The 22,722-nt window shown below is 43.6% G+C and overlaps 1 protein-coding gene and 1 long non-coding RNA gene across 5 annotated transcripts in view; one reads left to right on the top strand and one right to left on the bottom strand.

The window, feature by feature from the left end:
* FAM110C (family with sequence similarity 110 member C) lies at positions 1–8,729 on the bottom strand. Of its 4 annotated transcripts, none has more exons than XM_067294246.1 (2): positions 7,638–8,729; positions 1–3,903 (listed from the first exon to the last, which is right to left on the bottom strand). In XM_067294246.1, exon 1 carries the CDS (start codon positions 8,727–8,729, stop codon positions 7,653–7,655), a length of 1,077 nt encoding a protein of 358 aa, XP_067150347.1. In that variant the 3' UTR covers positions 1–3,903; positions 7,638–7,652. The 4 variants fall into 4 exon arrangements, 3 of the variants coding, with proteins under 3 accessions (XP_067150347.1, XP_067150344.1, XP_067150345.1); XR_010883833.1 differs by having other exon boundaries at positions 3,874–3,903; positions 5,574–8,729; XM_067294243.1 differs by lacking the exon at positions 1–3,903 and adding an exon at positions 5,320–6,137.
* The window catches only part of LOC136991602 (uncharacterized), a 25,750-nt gene continuing 11,685 nt past the window's right edge, over positions 8,658–22,722 (top strand). Inside the window, exon 1 of the long non-coding RNA XR_010883834.1 lies at positions 8,658–8,740. This is a non-coding gene — a long non-coding RNA (uncharacterized lncRNA). The remainder of the gene's footprint in view (positions 8,741–22,722) is intronic.

The raw sequence follows: 22,722 nt of genomic DNA on the forward strand, positions 1-22,722 counted from the left end.
TTAACTTCCAGTGTTGCATTTTTATTTATATGCATTCAATAATATACAGGTTCTTTTGTAGGAATATAAACATAGCAACTTAGAAACTTCCATACCAGATCTGACAAGTACTCGACTTAACAACATTCAAAAGAAGATGCAAAAAACCCCTCACAGTAGGCAATGACAGGACGACCTGCTCCCAGGAGAAAGTTTCTGCTTAATTTCCATCAATATGATGTTCGGCTGATTTCACAAAGCATGAGGACTTATATGCCTTAAAACATTAACACATGTTTTATAAAACAATCTGTACTTGTTACTTAGAGAGTCTTGTATATTAATATTTACAATATATTACAAGAATTACAGTCTCTATCCAATGCCTTTATTGCAGATAGTAGCTTCTAGGCCATAAACACCAGACTCTGTATCTTTCACCTGTTGTGCTACAGCCATGGACCTTGCCCCTTGTCACAGTAATAGTGCACTTTGAAACACTGGGGTATAAATAGCAGTTAGCACTGCACACTTGTACTCCATTTGACTATTTAAGTTTACACAGTTCTGGTTAAACAAAATCGTTCAGTTTATGACTTGTCTTCACCCTCAGCCCTGATTTTAGGTTTCCAAGAAGACTGATCCCAACTCGACTGACAAAGCTTTTGTTCATTCCACAACAGCCCATTTTACTTCAGCTTATCACAAAAGCTGAAAAAAATCCCCTTCCAAATCACACATCTTTTATAATGAAATAGAAAAAAAATATATGGCAATTGGCAGATAACGGATAACTTTTTTTTCTCATTTTGAGGGATATGACTGAAACACCCCAAAAGAGGAAGGAAAAGCCATTATATGTAACAGTAACAGGACCTGAGAGAAGTACAGTGTTCCCACTGCTTTGGAATAAGCACTGAAGATATCCATTCCCAAGATTTATGGAGAAAGAAGGATTGTTAGCTACTGTCTTCCTGGTATACTGGGAAAGGTAGGCTATTAGCTTATCCAGAAGATTTTTAAATAAAGGGAATGTATAGCTTATCAGGGAAAGATCTCAGAGAAGTCCATATCTTCTCTGAAATAAATAATACCTTGGAGAATTTGGTGTTCCTATCAAAGTTTGAACAAAGACAGGTAAATTTTGCCACCTGTCAGTGTGAAAAGTCACCACAGCATCATTAAACAGTTCATAAAGTTAGAAAGTGGGATTAAAAAAATCAGAACAAGGCCAATTCTGATTTCACTAACCTCTATCAAAAAATCTTCCCTGATTTTGAACAAGGCTGATGATGTGTATTTTCAGACAAATTAAATACCTTCCTTCCTACCATTTAAAACCCACTACCAATGCATCTTCCTAGCACTATCATCTTAACTTTCTAGAACTTCTGATAGAAAAAACAAGAAAGAAATGGGAGTTTGAAAATGAAACTAAAAATCTTCCCTGGAAACAAAGCAAAACAATTCTCTTCTGTTGTGGTGGGGCACCAATTTGTAAGGCAAAAGATTCTTCATGAAGGCCAAACTGTTTACAGTCATTCATATGTATTTTCAAGGAAAAGAAGTTGTTAACTTTTGACAAAAACATATAAATAATTATATGGTATAGTATCTTGCAAAATGAGCATGAAAAGAACAGATACAGCAGGTTATGTTCCTGACTAATAAATCTAGACTGTGTTCCTTAAAAACTGCACCTTAAGTGCATAAATCTTATCCTATTAGCAGCATTTTGAGATGCAGTTTTCCAAGAATCATTCTTTAATAATAACGTAACAAATACACATGGAAATTTAATTTAACAAAAATATCCCCATGTACTAGCTTCCCTCTAAGTCTGCAGAAGCTCAATAATGCAAACTACTTAGTTTTCTGCTAAGTGTAAAGCAGGCTCAACAATTATTTTATCTGGAAGTGTTATCTACCTACCTAGACAACTTCAGACATGTAGACCTTGATATAACACTAAAGCAATAAAGACAAATGCCCTGCATTTTCAAACAGTTACTGTAATTGACAACTAACTATCCAGTGACTGAAAAGCACATTGAAGACATATGTAAATTCAACCAGGCAACCTTGCTGTGAATTTAACTGATGTCAACTAAAACATTAGATAAGCACATAAAGGGCAAGTCTGTCAGTGCACAAAGTTTGTAGAATTTAAAATAGGAAATTGTTCTTCCTATGATTAATGTTTTATAGAACTGTTATGGTTCACTCCTGCCTTTCACAGACCTATTTACCAAGACTAACAAACATTTAAAAATGTATCTCTAGTGCTTATTTTACCTGTGCTTCCACCCTGATGTGCTGGCAGCTGTTTTGGGTCAGAACATGGCAAGCACTATTAGCTTAGCACTGGCTGTGTATAACCCTAGTGGAATGCGGAGAATGAAATCTCATTTTTCTGGACTCGTTACAGTACAGGTCTGACAGCCAGGTAAAGTCCAGCGCTGCAAACAGGACACTATATCCATGGTAACACAAAGTAAACTTTTCACCTCTGCAGCACTCTAAATTCTAGTCGTTGTTACTCCTTTGACTTCAGGGCAGCTATCACAGATTTGGCTTTCTGTTTGATTTCTTTTTGTGGTTTATAATATTTGCAAATAAATACTTTGATGTAAGGCAGTTTTTAGTAAGTAATGGCTGATTGGGGTAAATATCTGAGGCACAGACAGCAAATTCTTTAAGTAATTTGCAAAGGATCCATTCACTACACTTGATGATCCGAAGTACTTTTAGTCAGCTTTTAAAATATATTTAGCTTGTCCATTTCAAATGAAGTATTACTATTTTATTGATGATATTGAGTAAGTTGCTGTCTATACTTGGGGTCTTACCCCATCCAGACCTTTTTCTGGCATGGTTTTGACTGTGTCCTAGCATGCCTTCTTGCTTGCAACGCAGAGAGCACAGTGCTACTCCAGACCTATGCTAGGCAAGCGCAACCTTACATTGCCTGGGATGCAATTTGCTAATGCGATTCTGTAAGCCCATTACTCGCGCTGCAAAAAATTAAAGGTGTTAAATCGCAGGCTTCCAAATGCTGAAATAAAATCTGCTCTGGCAGCATCAGAGACACGTTGCCAACCAAGTCAAGGAGTCTGTGTAAATGTAAATTCTGCTATTCTGCAGCAATGTAATATCCATACAAAATCCTAATTTTGGACTACCTGTTTCTTGGAACTGTGCTCCTGAGCAAATTTTGGGCAGGGTTTTTAATGCTGTGCCTTCCCACTGGCTGAGCAAGCTGTGTGACTGAGTAGACTAGATGGATACAAGGTACTCTAATTTGGCTTGGACACTCTTAGAAAAAGAGAGGCTTGGCAGGGATTTAGCTTGCAGCATGTTTGCCAAGTATCCCAGATAAAGCTGCCACATTAGTCCTCACCAGCCAGGCAAATAATGTCTAATGATGTCAGGCTAAGCCATGTTTAAACAGCCCTGGAAAGACAGTGCCTTCCAATGCCGGGTGGAGCCTGCCTGCCTGCAAGGAAACGCTTGACTCAGGGGTCATTGCTGCCTCATTCCCACTTTCTCCTCCCATCACTGCTGACAAATGCATCCCTGGAAAGAGATGGGTGCACAACGCAAACCTTCTGTCACATCCCCACACGACAACTGGGGGCAGTGATCTGCCACTGAATGTTACTGTCTATTGTAGATGCTGCCAAGCTTCGCTTTTCTGGGAACTTTCGTTTCCTGCTGTCCTGCTGTGGCAGAATTCCCAGCCTCCACTTCTTGTTGTGCTCTTGAACACCCCTGTGCTTGTGGCAAAGAGTGAGGCTGCCTGGGGACAGGGGAGAGGGAAGGAGGCAATAAGAAAATGCTAAACTTGGACAAAGTAGTCATGAGCCAGAAGAGGGAAGAGTTTCTTCCTGTATCTGGTGTTGTTCAACTTCCAAGTCAGGGATCCTAAAGAAAGAGAAAAAACCATCATTTATTATTTATCACATCAGACAGGCACAAGGTGATACTCTTAAACTTTTATTCAGTTGCTTATGGTTATTGCCAACATAATCAACTCCCTTCCCATGAGATTTCCACTTGAATAATGATCAATTGAATGGTTTTGAAACTCAAGACTGAATAATCTCGATTCAAATAAGGAAGCAGGATGTACAGTGGCTTCTTAGAGCCAAACAGGATTAACAACGAAAGGAGCCAATCAAAATGAACTCCAGAGGTGAATTTAGGCAACATCATGCAGTGAAACAGTAATGCCCATCTCACTGAGGACTTTAGTTTTTTGAAGCTCACAACCCATGCTCAGACTTTGCAGTAATCACTCTGATGAAACAAACGTGTTAGGGAACTTGATGCTTCAAGTAGCTGTTTTATTTACATAGTGCCCCACCAGCCCCAGAAGAATTCATGAAAAACTAAGCTGAGAGCATAAAATATTAATAGAATGATCACTGGCCCATAAAAACCCTGCAGTTTTGAAAAGGTGTTTTTCACGTAATGAATGCTGGATTTTAGAAAATAGCTCTCTGCTTCTTTTTACAAAAAAAAGTGCAACAATTTTCAAGCCTCTGTGTAAAATGAGGAGCCTTGAAGACTATGGCTCAAGAGCTCCAAAGAGACTACATCGCCTTGCATGCAGTGGGTTTCCTCGTAGTAGTCCCTGAGCACACGAGTCCACTGGCAATTAATAACAAGCAAGCAAACTAGATACAGCCAAATATGTGAATATAATAAAACCATTTAGATATCAAACTTGATGGCCCATTGTCAGATAAAGTGTAGCACTGAAAGAAAAAATTAGCATTTGGGTATACAAGAAACACAAATATCAGAACTACAGAACCCATCCTGAGATTGCAGGGTGATAAATCACTCTCAGCTTAAATTCTGCATTGTAACTGTAATATTTAACTAATGATAACTCTTGATCACTCTTGCCCTTTATTCTGGGCACTGGTATTTTTAGCCGACCTTTCTGGTTCTGTGGCCTAATGGGTAAGTATTTTCTTCATTTTCAGAAATTAAGCTGGAAATAATGATAGCTCTATTACTGAGATATATCTGCTGAGAGTCAGCCCTGGGATGTTTAAAATTAGGTTTATAATATGAACCTTAAGGATTAGCGTTTCCTAGACTGCCAAAAATAATGGTACCAAAGAACATTGCTGCCAGTGTAAAGCACTCCACATGTTCTACTGTGACTATATTTCAGTTTAAATGGTAGATTGCACCATGTCTAGGGTTGTAGAACAGCTAAGGGAAAAGCAACTCTAAAATATGTATTTCTAGATGTTAAAATTATTGCAGAATGACTGTACCTGTTGCTTGAATACAGTTGGTACTTACTTCATGGAAGTATTTTCACCACTCTGTTAGTCTATGTGCTATGAACAGCACCCTTTCTGAACTGCCATTTTGTCTTAGACATTCACCCAAAAAATGACACTGACTGAGCAGATGTGAAGTTACATCAGCCAGAATTTTGACTGTCCTAAAACAGCAGTGACAACCACAAACTCCTCCAGCCTGGTTCCTGCCACGTCTGGTCCTTTCCTGCTCCCCCAATGGGCAATGAAAGACCTTTTTCCTTTTTTTTTAAGGTTTGCTCTTAGGCTTACCAGCAGAGAGGACATTGGAGGGCCCAGTCAAGTAGACCCTGACTCTTTTTGGCTGTGGATTCAGACCAGGTGGTGAGGGCCGAGCAGCGGCTGATGTGCCTCTACAGCGCAAGCCGTGCGGCTGCTGTGGGGCTCAGTCCCAGGAAAAGCACCCTGGCCCTGCGGGAAGCCCCTTTCTTCCCTTTGCCTCTTCAGGCTCCAGATGTCCTGGGGTGGTCGCCGTCATCTCTTTTCTCAGCTGCAGTGCTGGACATCCCGAGCACCACGCAAATAAACAGGAAAGGGGCCCAAACCTGCTCTCCTGAGCGGGCTCCAGGTGGACACGTGCCGATGACTGCAGCTCTTGCGCGGGAATGCCACACGCTGGCAGGCACCTTCAGGAGCCAACATGCTTTTATTTTGTCTTTCTTCACCAAAGTGCAGTTGTTTTTGTCACGAGGCTCCTGCTTACAGCAGACGAAAGCAAGCGCTGCCTTCCACGTGCACCGTTTTGTCAGGCCGACAGCTGCGGGGAAGCTTCACAAACCGCCGCCTGCATCATTTCGTTTTGTGTATCACCCTTTCCTTTTATCACAGAAGGATGAGCAAGGAGAAATGATCAGCTCAGGAGAGCCCTTTCTTCTCTCTAACTTAATTTGGGAAAGGCTTTGTCACATAACAACACTTCTTTAAGCTGTCAGCCTAATACCTGACAAGCACTCTTATCTCGAATGGCTTGAAATGTGTGTGTAAAAATGTGTCTGTCTCCCTTCCTCCTCCCTCTACTCCCAGGAAGAAAATTGTCTCTTGAGAAATACCCAGATTTTAAAAGTGATACAAATATCATGTAATTTAAAATTATTTCAAGTAAGTAAATGGATTTTACATTATATAGATTAAAGGAATCAGGAATGACAGCCCCACATCCACGTAAGAAAGAGACTCAAGCATTACATTTCTCCATGTGCATAAGGCCCAAATTCACTATCAGCAACTGTATCTATACTAAATGATGTTCTTTTAATACACAGATTATGAACTGCCAGAAAATATACATGCAATCTTTCATATCAAGATCTATTCATGCAACTTTTAAATTCCACACTGTAAGCACGGTACTTACCAAAGAGCTTCATGTATTGGGAATACTAGAATATAGTTCTTTTCAGCAGATCAGATACAAAGGAAGCACTAGCACAGCCTTCATTAAAACCAGCAAATCAGCTTTTTCCTGGGCTAAATTTGGCCTACTTATTGGTGTGGAGTAATTGATCTCCAAACCTAGATGTCACACATTTGCATTATCTTTAGTTTAAAATAGTAAAGTATCTCTCTATACAGGGCAAACCACACAACTGATTTTCAGCTACCAGGGCCAAACCACACAGCAAAACCCACAAAACTTCTCCCACTTCAGAAGAGCAAGATCCACCAAAACCAAACAGGACAGAAAATTTAAAACCTGTAAAATGCTAGGTGGTCAGCTGCAGCAAACTTTTAGGGTCCAAGACAAAAGCCGTGGGGAAAATTGGTTGCTGGTGACACTGACTCAACTTTCCTGATAGTTCAGTGCACCTATGTATCAGCAAAAGAGGGGAACAGGGGGCGAGAGTGAGGAGGGAGAAGCTCTGACAGTACAGTATAAATCCAATGCACTCCTAAACATTAACAGTTTCAGTTCAGTCTGTTTTATCTAAGCCACCATAATTAAGGGTTGAATAATTTTCTAAGGTTTTCCTCACATTTAGTATAGCAGAAACTGGAGAAAACGAGCTATTTACAAAGCAAGGCTCTGCAAAGGGCAGACATCCCTCACAGACACTGACTCTGGTTTCACGTGGGGGGAGCTGATCAAAATCTGGCAAGCTGCACGCCTGTGCTGTTTGTTTGTATTTTGGCTTTTGCAATGCCCCAAAATTCTGCTTTGCAAAAATGCCATAGTGCAACAAGCAGTATGGAGAATACAGCTTCCTGCTGCCCTTCCTAACAGGACTAAAATAAACCCAGAAAAATCAAGTGCTCACTAAGAGAGACCAGACATATGCACACTGACCAGGCGAGGCTTTGCACGCACCTTGAGCTTACCGGGCTGCAGCGGCGTCATGCCAGCTCCCGGAGCGCCGGGTTGGCCTCCTTGGCTTTCTTGCAGGTGTACAGCCATTTGATTATCCGCGCGTTGCGCTCGATGACGGAGGTGCTGCTGGGGACCTGCTCCGTCAGCTCGTCCTCCAGCAGGCCGTCGTCCCCACTGTGCCTCGTGAAGTCGCTTTCGGACGTCGCCACGCTGATGCTGCGAACCTTGAAGGAGATGTTGTCGGAAACCGTGGAGAAGTTCTCCCTGCCGAGGTCCTCAACGACCTCCGGCTCGAGGCCGCAGTACTTGAAAAAGGTATCGAACTCGGAGAAGGACTTGGAGTAGCGGGAGCTGATGTCCGACTGGGAGCGATGGAGGCCTCTCCGCTTCACCTCCCTGCCCTCCTCAGAGGCGGGGGGCAGCTCCGAGGGTCTCTCGCGCTCCCGCACACCCGGGGCGCCCGCGGTCGCAGCGACGGTTCGCTCTGCTCCAGGGTCGCTTGGTTCGCGGGCATCGCGTCCTGCAGGGACCGGCTCTTTGCTCTCCATAATTACCCCGGGCATCTCGGGGGGGGCTAACTGCTTTTCCTTTGGGGGCCCTTGGAAGAGCCTCCGCACCAAGCTCCCTCGCGCGCCGTCCTGGCTGTGACCTCGCACAAACTCACATTTCTGGCGGTAAATCACCAGGGAGTCGGGCCGCATCTGCCTCCTGGGGGTGCTGCGGCGGGCTATGGGGGGGCCGCGCGGGAGCGGAGCATGGCAGGCACGCGCGGCCGCGGCCGGCTCCAGCCCCGGGGCGCCCGTCCCGCCGCCGCGCGCCCGGGCGGCGTTTTTGCTCTCCGCGGAGCAGCTCTCGCCGCTGCTCTCCGACGCAGAGCTGAGCGCGATGACGGGCTCCTGCTTGGTGCTGATTACCTGCTGGCTTTTCACATACTTGGCCTTATCAGCCGCCAGCCGCTCCACGGCGCTTTTCCTGCCCGGGGGGCCTGCCTCCAGCTGCTGCCGGAGGTACTCCGGCCCCTTGCGGAGCAGCCGCGCCGTCGGCGAGGAGTGGAAGTCCGAGATGGCGTGCATTCCCACTGCTCGGCAGATTTCCGTGGGCATAGCAGTCCCAGGTACGCTGATCCCGCTTCCAGCCCTGGGAGGGGGGGGTGGGGGAGAAAAAAAAGAGGCAAGAAAAAAAAGCAGAAGCAGGCTATGCTCCGGAGGCGGCAGCTGCTCCAGAGGCAGCGTCCGCTGCGTTTCCTCGCTGGTGACAGGCGGGCGCTGGCGGCGGCGCGAAGCCCCGCCGCGCACCTCCGCGCAGTGCGGCCTCGCGCGTCCACCTGGCAGCGGCGCCGGCCCCGCCAGCGCGGCCCAGCCAATCCGGCCGGCCGGCGCCGCCGGCCCCGCGCCGCCCGCCGCCGGCTCGCCCGCCGGAGGAGTGGCTCGGGCCCGCCGCGCTCCCCCGCCGCCGGCTCGCCCGCCGGAGGAGTGGCTCGGGCCCGCCGCGCTCCCCCGCCGCCGGCTCGCCCGCCGGAGGAGTGGCTCGGGCCCGCCGCGCTCCCCCGCCGCCGGCTCGCCCGCCGGAGGAGTGGCTCGGGCCCGCCGCGCTCCCCCGCCGCCGGCTCGCCCGCCGGAGGAGTGGCTCGGGCCCGCCGCGCTCCCCCGCCGCCGGCTCGCCCGCCGGAGGAGTGGCTCGGGCCCGCCGCGCTCCCCCGCCGCCGGCTCGCCCGCCGGAGGAGTGGCTCGGGCCCGCCGCGCTCCCCTGCCGCCAGCGCGGGCCGGCCCCAGCCGAGGCGGCTGCTCGGCGCACGCTTGTCAGCCGTGCCCTCTGAGGAGCCGCGACGGATCAGGATCCTGCCGGAGGGCTGAGAGCCTGCGGCGGCCGGCACGGGCGCGCGGGCTGTGCCGGGGTGAAGCTCCAGAGCGGGGCCGCTTCCTGGCAAGCGGTTTGGGTAGAGCCTGCGCCGCCCACGCTGGGATATTCGGAGCATTTGCTCCCACCTGAAGCATTTTCTCCTGCGCCCTGGTTTAGGGCCGGATCCTGCAGGGCACAGAGCATCTCCCCAAGGAGCCAGTAGCTTCCACCTCTCCGCTAATAGCCTTGGCGGGACACAGTGCCCCGCGCCGAGCTTGCGGGGTGCTGTGCTAAAAGGAATTTCTGCTGTTGTAATCTGTAGTAAAGCAAGTGACTCAGGCTTTAAAAACACAGAGCCTGGCTGCCCGAGGCGTGCAGCGAGCCGTGCGCGAGTGCCGTCTGCTCGCCGCTGCAGGCTCGCCAGGTGGAGAGCAGCCGCCGTGCCGCTGCCTGCCCCCAGCAGCCTCCCAGCGCGCCGCTGGCATCAGCAGTGTTAGCACGACATAGCCTTTTAGCAAGTTCCTGGCCCACAGCCGTACTGCACGGATGCACTTGTAAAATGCTGTGGGACTGCGTGAATCTTAATTGCATTTTATAAATCTTTGCGCTTCCGGAGAGCAGGGCTGATTCCCAAATGGGCAGAATTCCCATCAGGGCTGACAGCTCTAATCAGGCAAGATAGAGCCATTTGCTGTATTTTAAACATCTAAAAATTAGACACCTAAATCAGAGGGAATCAGCTGAGGCAGTCAGAGTGTCTAACTTTTAATCATGTAATCTCATGTGAGAAGCACCTTTGCTGTGGTCACTGATAACAAAATTACAGGTAATTAATTTCCTTATATATATATATATATAAAACAGCTTGTATCTGCAAGGGTTTTCACACATAGTGATTTTTTTTTCTGTTATTTCAGTGGGATCAGAGCATCAAAATGCTTTGAGGAAGATTGACTCAGATCCATTCTTTACAATCACTAAATTGTGGCAGACAGGCCACAGAGAGAGAGAGATAGGATATGGTCCTCCCTGTCCTTACTCCGAAGTTTTACAGTACACAGCTTTGCTACCAGGAACAATCTGCTCACAGCTGTGCAGCTGGAGAAAAGCCATACCAGGCACCATTATTTTCAGCACAGTTTTGGTCCAGTGTTTGGGTGCACATTCACCTCCGCAGCTGCTGGGAGCAGGGCGGTGGGCACCTGGCGGCTCTGGTGCAGAGAGCTGCTCTTCTCCATGGGGGAAAGCAATAGCTTAGGAGCTTCAGTGCCCACCGGTGTCTGTGCCCTCAATGTAAAGTGACTCACTCTGAAAGGATCAGCCACGTTTTTAGCCTCCTACCCTGATAAGCCCAATAAACCTGGCTGACAGCTTCCCACTGTAAAAGGGGAAAGGTTAAGAGTAACTCTAAGGTAAGAGCCCAGGCTAACCCTACAGTGAAGACCCGCTCAAAATAACACTCAGTAGAAATATTCTTTTTCCAACATTGTTATACAGCTGGTTTTTCCCTTGATTTTACATCCTCTTTGTTCCTAAATGTATAGGTCCTAACTCAAGAGGCCTGTTAACATGTGCTTCTGCCTGTTCCCCTCATCAGAATGCTTAAGCAGCTTAAATATATGGCCATGCATTTTGGGATAGGATACTTGCCTGAATCGGGACAAAAATTCGTGATGTACTTTGGGATCCCTTGGAGTGAAATTCTCAGGGATATGTGAAGTGGGCATATTTTCTGAAAAAGACTTTTTTTTTCTTCTACAGATATACAGACAGAGCTGGCTCACATAGCTTACTTAAAAAATAATGCCCTCAAAAACTAAGGTAATAAAAGTATAAACATAGTTAATGACGAGGGAGCCCTTCACTGTTAAAACAGCTCAGGTGCAGATGCATAACAGTCTAGTTAATATCATTACATATTCAAATGCTTCATGGGATGCTGGGCTTATAGAGAAGGCTAATTTCTTCTGACAATGAAGCTTAGCAATAAACCAATAGACGTGATGCATTTACGACTGCGATTAAGATTTCATTCTTGTTTCCATATTGACTATTTTGTCTTAAATTTTTCCTTCGGCAGTTCTATGACACTGTAAAATGTACCAACATATTTTCACAGTCCTTCTTACATTTTAATTTGTGTTTGTTCCAATGTTTTGTACTTTGTAGCTCTGAGCTCTAGGACCTTGCAAAAAATCTCAGATATCTGTGATTTGTTTGTATTCATTTGCAATAATGACAAGAATGGATATACATGATTATCAGTAAGAGTAGGCTTATTAGGCAATTCCTATTCATGTCTTTATTAAAACTCAAGATGTTTATTCATTGCTTGCTATATGCAAAAACCACCAGCAAGAGTAGATACTATCTATTTTTGTCACTGGACAATAACCCTGTGTTTAGAGTTGATAAACAAAATAAAATAAAATATATTCATTATTTTGGATGAAATAAAGTTTTTAAACATTAAAAAATGAGAAATTTTCATTTTGGTTCAAATTTCCTAGGTTTTAGCACCTGCCTGCAAGACAAACCTGGATATTTTGATGAAACATTTTTCACTTGCTTTTTTAACCAATTTCTTTCCTCTCTTACTGAAAAAAAAAAGTGAGATTTTATTTTCCACAAAGTGAATGTCACAAGAAACTTCTTATGAGAAATAGCAACAGGCCTTTTCATGTGACTCTTCTGATATGTGAGATTCCTCCCCCTTCACACTGCAAATCCTGGGTGATGATAATGGCATTGAAAGCGTGAGAAGAATCTTCCCATGGTCAGGGACTACTGTGAGCAGCAAAATTGTTCAAGCTTGTCTCCCTTTTGATAATGCACGTTATGAAATGTGTTAATAAATGCACATTATCAAATATGTTAATATATATAATATATTATATATATATAATATAATATTTATATCTGAATTAGCTGTATCTCAGAATTAGCCTGTTATATTTAGTGATACACACTTACAAAGAGCAAGCCATTGTTCAAGGGAGGGAGAGCCATTGCCTTACTTCTTTCTGGAAAGTCTGAGTGAATTACAGCATATTATAAGAGCCAAAACCAGACAGTATTTGCCCCTGGCCCAGCAGAGACATACAGATGATAAAATGGAAGTAACAATGAACGCTGCAACATCCATCCCTCAGCCTGTCAGCTGGCAGCCTGTCTCTCCTTGGCAGAGATGCATTAAGCAGAGGTAAGAGGGGCAAATCCTGCACACCCAAGTCTTAGCTGACAGCATGAGTTTTTCCACTGAATGGAAGTTTTACAAAACACCTCTGAGTCAGCTGGTATTTGAAGTTATTGCCAAATACAAAGCGGTTGAATCTGTCTTTTATGTTGGGTAACACAAACCACTTTTCACTTTGTTTGTATTAATAAGAGATGTGTCCAGGGCACCTTTTCATGCTGCTGGCAATTAGAAAGCCAGTAAATCGGAGTTGCTGCAACGTGACTGCAGGTAAGAAATAAAATGTGTGCATTACTTAGCTCATTACTGTCTACTGCTCCCACCAAATTCCCAGTGTCAGTGACACTCCTTTGATTTTTAGTGGTCAAAGAGCAAAAACAAAGCAGGTAGTACTAGAGTGCCTGTGGGAGGTAAAAGGCAAGGAGCAGACAGGAAGGAAAGAAGCGGGAGCCCAAGCGCTAATGCAAACAGGACACACCAATTTCAGAGATGCCAAAACACGGCTGTGTTGCAGGGTGGATGCCTGTTGCTGAGGCCAGCTCTTAGCACCCTTAGCTTTGCTTAGCATCCTTTCCCACCTCCATAATTCCTGGTTGCTTGCTTCAATAAACCTCCTAGCATTTTAGTCAGAGAGCATCTTCCTTCTAAAAGTCAGTCCAGCTTGTTCACAATTGTTACTAATGGCTTTTACTTTTAAGCAGAATTATTTTGGACATCCTCCATGTTCAACTTTCCAGGTTGAAAAACTGTCATGGAGCTTAAGCAGATTATGCAATTTACACTACATCAACTCAATTCATTGTATAGAGTGACTTTTTAAAAACAAAAAACCCCCAAACAACAGAAGAAAAGTGAGGGAAGAACAGAATGAGGGTGAGAGATGAAAGGAAGGACAAATGTGACATGTCACACCAGGCAGTGCTAATGGGGAAGATGCAAGCCATGACACACTCCCTTCCCCTCCCATGTCCTTTCCTCCCTGCAATACATCTGAGCCTAGACAAACTCCTCTTTTCATATGCATCTGACTTGCCTCACATATATAAATATAAAAAAAAACAGCCCAAAGTTTGGTAACTATCAATCATATTTAAGAATGTGTGAAAACTGGAGATTGAATATTTTCATTAAAAAAGACTGACTTATTTAGTATGTTGTTTGAGGGATCACAATCATCGAATATTGTATAAATAGATGGTGAAGAGCCAGATTTGCTACAATGCAAAAGAGCTATAATGCTGCAAAGGAAATAAATGAGATAGATGACTCCCAAAACAATTCTGCTCTATCCAGAAAGGCAAACTGAAATCCTTCATGAATGTATATTGCATATTTTAAAATAACCTTTGCACTCAGGAAAAGTTTCTTTTTGTCCTGTCTCTCATGTAAGTTGGTTAAATGTCTCCTCACTCTTCCCCTGTAATCACAGTCATAGCATGCAGTTTGAAAACTGTGCATCTCCCTCTGAGGTTGCAAAGCCCCTTACGAATCAACGAAGCTCATACACGATCATTTCACTCAACACAGGCATGGGCCAGAGCACTTCTTTAAGTAGTTTACACATTTATTGGCAGCGTAATTGAAGAATCTGTCATTCATCGGCATATTTATCCACACAGTTTTTCTATAGGGAACTACTGTTAGCCTTGTCTTAAAAATAGCTAGCTTCAGTCATGGCAAAGTGCTTACACATAATCTAAGGCTAAAACCTGAAAAGGTTTCAAAACCATACAGGTCCCTGTCATTTTAGAGCACTTAATTCCAGCATCTATGTGTCACTGGGATCCTCAAAACTTGCTCTGCTGCTTCCTTGTCCAGTCAATGCCTAAAATTATCAGTGCATATTTTTTGCTGTTACAGTTCCAAGGCAGTAATGGGTACAAACACAAATGTACAAAATTACGTATCTTGTCATGGCCAAAAAGTGGAGGGACTTAGTACATGCTTAAATCCTGTGGATTCCCCTGCTTATTCTCACACATGGGCACTCTCAGGTTACACTTTCCAGGTTAGGAAACATAGAAAAGGTAGTCGATTACAAGTCTTTTGATAGAGGATTGGCTGTTGTCTCCTGTTGGGTATAATCTATAGCCTGCTAGCTGGGGTGGGGTACTCACCTGGCAAAGGGGAGAAGCCTTTTTCCCCTCTCGGATTTGGAGCAAAGGCTTGAAATCAGATTTCCTGCTTCCCAACACCATTGCCATAAGGGTACTGTAGTTTGTTATCACTCAGATTTTGCTGTTGAAAACTGTTTTATTTTGCTTGCCCAATTAGAAATTTACTGAGGCAGGAAGATAGTAGGTGGGAGGTATTAATTCCATAATCTAGGGCCCATGCACCTAGGAAGTGGGAGGGCCCCAGTGAGTTTTTAATTAGCCATGCAAAATAGAAGGATCTGAACAAGCAAGGTTGAGCAAGTCCCCCTCTGAATGGGGGTCAAAATGTTTCCTGGAGATGTGGGCTCAAATCACAGCATAATTCAGCTTTGCTACCTTGCAGGTGAATTCGCTAACCAATGGTCTGTTGTATTATCTCTCAGTCTCATTTTCTGTGATGAAGGCTCAAAGTTAAAAACCAAACTCCAGCCTAATGTTCATATTTGAAAATCCTAGCAATAGGTAGGAAATGAACTACCTTCAGTTCAGCCTAAGTTTCACAGCTCTCTTGAACAAGACCTACTAGCTTATATGGGTGTTCCCTCAGACACTGACTTCTAGAAATCCCATTCCTTGCCCTATTTATCTCATTCATTTTCTGTAGAGAAGACTAAACATTTTATAGAAAGTTGTGATTCACTAAGCCCAAAATGTTTATATTAAAGCAAGAATTTTGATATATTTTTCCTTAGAGAATGGCCATGGGAGTCTCAGCACTGCAGCATTTCCCACCACAACTGAGCATGTGGTCCACTTCCTTGTTCTAGTAGAAGAAACCTGTGAAAGACCACAGTGATCTCTGAGATAGCATTAGATGTGCTCTACATTTTTAGTATCTGTTAAGTTCCAGCAGTGACTTAAGCTGGGCAGCTTTTCAAAAGCTGGTTGCAAAGAAGACAGCAACACACACAAAAATCACTGCTAATCACACAGCTCCTTTAAATGTAACTTGCAAGTTCTGTAGCTATTAGACCAAAAAACAGTGAGAATATTCACAGGGATGTTTGGAATGGTTTTGAAATTGGGCCAAAATAGATTTGACAGCTTTACATACAAATAATCAATAAACACAGAAAAATCCCAGCTGGCATATGAGTAGTCATGAATTTCAGAAAGGAAACTTAAATCTATTGAATAAATTTGTCCAACTTTATCCATCATGGACACAATTCCTAATGTTTAAAGAAATACATATATCAGTCAAACACCCAAACCCTACAGATATCAGCTGCAGAGCACAGTTCCTAGGGTGCATTAGGAAGAGTATTGCCAGCAGGTCGAGAGAGGTGATCCTCCCCCTCTACTCAGCCCTGGGGAGGCCACATCTGGAGTACTGTGTCCAGTTCTGGGCTCCCCAGTACAAGAGGGATGTGGCACTACTGGAGCAAGTCCAGCAAAAGGGCTACAAAGGTGATTAGGGGACTGGAACATCTCTCTTATGAGGAAAGACTGAGAGAGCTGGGCCTGTTTAGCTTGGAGAAGAGAAGGCTGAGAGGAGATCTTATCAATGTGTACAAGTATCTGAAGGGAGGGTGTCGAGAGGATGGAGCCAGACTCTTTTCAGTGGTGCCGAGCGACAGGACGCGAGGCAATGGGCACAAACTGAAACACAGACAGTTCCATCTGAACATGAGAAAAAACTTCTTCACTGTGAGGGTGACAGAGCACTGGAACAGGTTGCCCAGAGAGGTTGTGGAGTCTCCTTCCTTGGAGATATTCAAAACGCGCCTGGACGCGATCCTGTACAATGTGCTCTAGGTGACCCTGCTTGAGCAGGGGGGTTGGACCAGATGATCTCCAGAGGTCCCTTCCAATCTCAACCATTCTGTGATTCTGTGCCAGAAGTCATAACATATGAAGCCCATGATCTTATGACTAAGATTTTTATCACTTCTATAGTAATAATTTGGATGAAATCATGATTGCTGCCTTCCTAAGGTTTTGTTGTGTCTATGAAATACTTAGAAATAGCTAGCAATCTCTCAGTCTTCCTTAAAAGTGGTCTTTCCTTATGTAATCTATAAAGAACTGACTAAAGACAACCTATGTACTTCCTATATATATTAATCTAGCCCTGGAAGAGATCTTGAATGGTCTCTCTAGCAGAGCTACTGGCCATATAATTCTGTATATTACCCTTCCGCAGAAGGAACCAGTGCTCCTCACTGCTAAGGGGCCTGGTCATTTTCTATGTTTTTTCAAGGGCTTGAAGTCTTTCCTATACAGCTTAACATATGGGTTTGCAATTCACTTCTTGATGGACATGTGACAGTTTGTCCTATCACTTTCTAAGGATTCTTGTTCAGCTCAGATATAAAAAGCAAATATCTTCCAAGCCTAAAAAGGAGCCTGCAATCTGATCTGTACATATTTACAGAGAGGACATATAGACTACATTGCCTGTGCTTGATTTGGGAGTTAGCAAGTGCTAGTGAACATTTCCCAGCCAGCACATGAGAGTGCACCCTGTTTGGCTAATAACAGAGTTGAATAGTTTTGATATGGTCAAATCATGTCAAGTGAGTCTCAGGACCAGAGAATAAGGATGAGCACATGAATGTAAACGAGTATCCAATACAAATGTACTTCATTGGCTATTTGACCTTCTCCAGATACTCACTGTAACATGCAACAGTTTTATACATATACTAATTTTGAGTTTGACTGAACCTATTTGATAATTTTCAGCCTTGGTTAAGGGAGATGAGTAAGTTCCTCTTATACTATAGAGTTGTGTTTTAACTAAGCTTGGGAACACCTGTGTTGTAATTGGATTCTGTGACATGTTTTTTTACATTGTGAAATCATGCCATGTCTAACAAAACTAATAAATGCCCTTCCCTTTAGATTTCAGAGTGCTTCAAAATACACCCCAACATCACCTGAGCTTGGCATAATAACAGAATAACATTCCCTATAGTCTTGAGATGACCTGATTACAAGTTCTTTATAATTCCTGATTTATAGGAATTTATCGTGAAAGTGATAAAGGATTTCTTCTAATCTGATTGATTCTGAAGATTAAATAACATCTTGGATAATGAGAGTAAAATGGCTTAACTCTTCTGTATAATTATATCAGTTCCAAAGCTATTCAAAACAAATAAACATAAGTCCCAGTATTCAAGGTTCGTTAGGTTTATGTTGCAACAGCTACATTAAACAAAATTACAGATGCAGTCAGATCTTATCATGCTGGTGTTGAAGCAACAGCTCTGGACAGAATCACAGAGTTATTCATACTGTGGAGTTTTTCTGGGAATCAACGGTCCAGATTTCTTTAACAAATATGTCAACTCCTACCCCACAAACATTTACTCATGTGACAGTAAGATGTTCAGCCCTAGCTTGAGCTGGTATATCCACTTCAAATTTCTGATGGAAACAATAGGAAAGCAGCTCTCGGAGAAAGGAAGACAAACATCTTGCTGTTACCTCCTCCTATGTAACACTCCGGTGCTGCCTTGTTTGGAAGAATGACAAAGAGCAAAGTTCACAGAAAGTGCAGCTCTGCTGCTGGGACCGGCTCCTGCAGGTCTTGAGGGGCTGCTAGACTGCAAGGATTCACATGCAAATCTTATTTCCTGCACTGAGAAAGACGAATCAGTGAGCAGAAAAGAACTGGAAGCATTAGAGAGTTTAATAATTTATTCCATTTAACCATTCAGTATCCAAACAGGAATTTACCTGTCATCAAATAGCCATCTACTTATTTCTTACTATTTTGCACCTTTGCAAGTACAGCTGGCAGATGAGCCTTAGTTATGACATCCTCTCTGTAAAACAGCACATATTTTTAACACTTCCTAAGATATCTTTTATAGAGCAAAATAAAAAGGGGAAAACTACCTGATTTTCCAAAGTAGATTTCCAAGGCTTTTGGGGGGTTTATTATAAGAGTCTGAGCTGCATGTTAGAGAGTGATGTAAAATGATGTTCAGGAGTCCTGGGAAAAGGGACAGGGGGAAACAGCTACTGGAGCTCTTGGCCTGGTCTAAAAATCAGTGGAAATTGCACTGGAGGATCCTCTGTGATTTGGATCAGATATCCAGAGCGATTTCTGTGAAGGTTGCTTTTGAGGGGGAAGGGCTGTGGAATCAGACAGGGTAACGCGCGTAACGGTGCAATGAACTAGAAGAAGAGGCTAGAATTAGTGGCGAGATGAAACAAGGGATGTGTTGTGACCTGCCAGGTAGAAGAGGGCTGTGGAGGGAAGACAAGCACTCATCCCCCGGCCGCCCATGCTTGCCCTGAGGCGGAGGGCTCCAGCCACCCCTCTCCTTGACAGATGTTTCTCCTGGGCACTGCTCAGACAGATTTCATGCCAGGAGCCCCTCCAGCAGGCCGTACGGACCAGGCTGCACCACATCTAGCTCCTTCTGCCCTTGGCTCTACCCCAACCTGTTTTGCACCCTGCAAGCTCTCACGACACACCCTTGGGCAGGCAGCTCTCAGGCAAGTTCACCCTTGTGGACTGCAGTACAAGGCTCACACTGCAGATATTTTGGTCTGCCCCAGCGGTATTTATGTCTCAGGAGGAATAGCACAGGAGTCCAGAGCAGACGGGCCCGGGAGTGACGCAGATAGCCAGGAGCTGCAGGGTGGGAACGGGTGATCTGCCTTCTCCTGGCACCTCACAGCCTTGGGAACTGGGGTTGCCTCCTGGAATGGATGCATTTGACAGCACTGATGTCACCTACAAGCAAACTTAGGCTCAGAAAAGGGGGATAAGTGCAATTTGCACACATTATAGGGCAACAGGAAAATTTAGGTTAGAAGGGACCTCAGGAGGTCTTTAGTTCAACATCCTGCTCAAAGCAGGGTCAGCTATGAGGTCAGACCAGGTTATACACTAGAAATAAAAATAGTATTGCAGGGAAGGATTATATAAAGACCATATTGATTTTTCCAGAACAAGAGGAATAAGACAAAAATGTTAATAGCTGATAATTTTATACTTTCCTTTTACACTTATTTCCATTTTTATCTTAATCCATTTGTTTAAATTTCTATCTAGGTTTTAGGCTTCTCATTTGTATATTTTATTGATTTTTAAAGCACCTAAAATGTGTTTGGGCATAAAATAAATTATAACTAATATTAAAATCAACGGACTTAAAAAGAAATTTGATATCCTATTTGTTTACAGTATAAAGTAATTATTTACCCCCACTGAAAGTCAACTTTTACTGGAGAGAAAAAAAATAACCTCTGTTTATTGTTCACTGGCTATGAATAGAAAATCTCTATTATTTTAGTAACAACCAACAGTAAAGAGAGACCAGTAATGTAAGCCTAACTGAATGCATCTGTCATTATTAAAAGTTCAAGAATAACTACAGATAGTAATTACAAAATGGCTTTAAATTTCTTCTTAGAAAATACCCTTCATAAGCACATTTTCTAACCCTGTCCCAAAAAATGAAAAAACACAAAATAAAACCACATAAAGATATTTTAATGACTCAACTATATTTTTGTGTACTATGCTTTCATTTTATTTATTCCTTTCACTTTTTTAGCAGCACTGTGTTCAACTCCTTATGGAAGTAAAGAAATTAAGAATCAAACAAACAGAAGTGATGCAGTTTTAGAAAAAACAACCGTCTGAAATCCTTTGGTTTAAGACTGGTACTAAAAAATGACTGAACAAGTAGTTTTCATTATTTCCATTTCATGTTATCAGGAAAAAACAAAGTTCCAAACAGCCAAGAGACAAGTCTCCTGATAAGGGGGCTTTGTGCACCATTTGTGTGTGTTTCTCCCAAGGACCCCCAACTTACAGCGGTGCCAGTTTGATCCTTCCGATTTTCCAGCAGTGAGCATCATGTCCAGACTGAACTAGAGCACTTTCCAGAGAGGGGCAGATGGTATGTAAACAGGCACTAACCGATGCTAAATCTGAGTATCCTCTTGACTCTTTTGAAGTCAGTGTGGGTTATGGGCATTGCCACCTTGTGCAGCCAGCCCTGGTATGCGTGTGTGGGGGCGGATGGGTTGGCGCTCAGATCAGCACCGTTTCTTTTCTTGGGCTAAGCCTTCCCGAGGCTCAAGGAGAGGAGTCTGGCTGTTGCAAAGCTTTCCTGAAGCCGACAGCTCTGGGGAGAGCCGGAGGCTCCTAGCACGTGGGGTGGGAGTGCGTGGGAGCAGGGCAGTGGTGCAGGCCAGCCGAAGTGCTGGTGGGGGGACTGCACTTGCCCCCACCTGGGGCCCCACAGATCCAGCGCTGCCCCTGGCCCTGTGTGCTGTTTGGCAGGACGTGGACCTGCCCTCTGATCCGATTTCAGCAAAGCTGACGTTTGCTGAACCGTTTGTGACTCATTTGATTCTTGCACAGACTTGCTGAGAGCACCAGAGTCATCTGTGAGGCCAAAATGTTCCCAGGTTCTCTTTTCTCCTTCCTTCTTACACCTGCTGCTTCAGCAAAGTTAGATTATATGAGCATGGCGAGGGTGAAGAGAAAGGCTCTAGATGGTGAAAAATTACAGCGTGTTTTCCTCATAGCTTTTCATCCAATGTATCAGGCAATGCTGTTATAAACAGCTCCAGTTCCCAGTGTCTTCCGTTCAGAGATAAGGACACACAGCACCATGCAAGTTTGTTAGCTCAGAGATATGATCACTCAGGAAATAAAAATAACTTGCATCCTGTCAAGTTATCCAAAGACACTGATGCTCCCGGAACCTTTACAAAGCATTTTGAAGGAACCTAATACTGTAAAAAGCTTAACCTATCATTTGACTAATCATAATTATTTCATTTTAAAATAATTTAAATAATTAATAAAGTATAATTTAATCATTATTTAACCTTTTTAGAATCTTAAAAGTACTCTAGACAAAGTATGCACACATTTGTTTACTACTGGCTTATTTGAAAGATGCTTTTATTCTGAAAATGTTATCTAAGCACTTCTAACACTGAATATATAAACAGATATGGCAAGTCAAATAGCCAGGTTGCTTTGAATTTTAAGGTCAACACTCTTCCTTTTATGCTTTTATATTATTCTTTGAACAGGCTGAAATTATACATAGTTCACTAAGTTTCCTTAACGTGTTTTAAAAGTATTTAGGGATTGAAAAGGGGTGATTGGCAAGGATGTCAGCTGGAAAAATCAGCTTTCAATTTCCACACTGCACTACAGAGTACAGAAAAAAGAAAGGAAACAAGAAAACCTTTTCTTTTCTAGTCAAAGAGGACAGGTAACAGACAATGTTTTTAATGAACATTTAAATCATCTCACACATAATTTGAAGTGGCCATGCTCCCAAATCCTTCTGCTATCAGAGTTGTTATGTAGTTTGGGCCTTGTATTTCTAGTTGGGATGGAGAAATACAGTATTAATGAAGTTCACCTCTTGATAAAGGGCAAAGCATGAAGGCTGTGAAACACATAAATCCCATCTTACCTTCCAAATAGGGCTTAAAAACCACCTAAATCAGTGCTGACCTCTGCACCAAAGAACACATTTTCTTCCACATGAATATGAATTTTCCTTCCCTTTCTTTTTAAACCAGGCTACCCCTTTATTTGAAATATTTCTTTTCTGCTTCACACTGTCTAATTGAAAGCAATGGTGTATACTGTACACATTTGAAATCTGGCCTATGACCACTGTTTACATAGCACATAGTTCTGTGTAACTCAACACCAGCAATCATGGCAAAACCAGTGGAAGTGGAGACTACGCTCATTAGCACAACAGCAAGATTGTGCTTTCTTAACTAGCAAGACATAGCTGTTCATCCCTGTTTTTAACCTGTGGAGCTTGAGACAGAGGTAAGGAGAATTAGATTATTGCCAAAGTCATCAGACAAAAGTTTCACGCCGGGGAAAGCTGAAATGCACTTACCAACATCCGTGATTTTATCTCAGTCAGAGCCCATAACCTCCACTGCCCA

Source organism: Apteryx mantelli, chromosome 3 (assembly GCF_036417845.1).
Source record: "Apteryx mantelli isolate bAptMan1 chromosome 3, bAptMan1.hap1, whole genome shotgun sequence".
Taxonomy (NCBI): domain Eukaryota; kingdom Metazoa; phylum Chordata; class Aves; order Apterygiformes; family Apterygidae; genus Apteryx; species Apteryx mantelli.

Coding starts and splice junctions, on each gene's coding strand:
- FAM110C (XM_067294246.1), bottom strand. CDS start 8,729: ATGCCCACGGAAATCTGCCGAGCAGTGGGAATGCACGCCATCTCGGAC.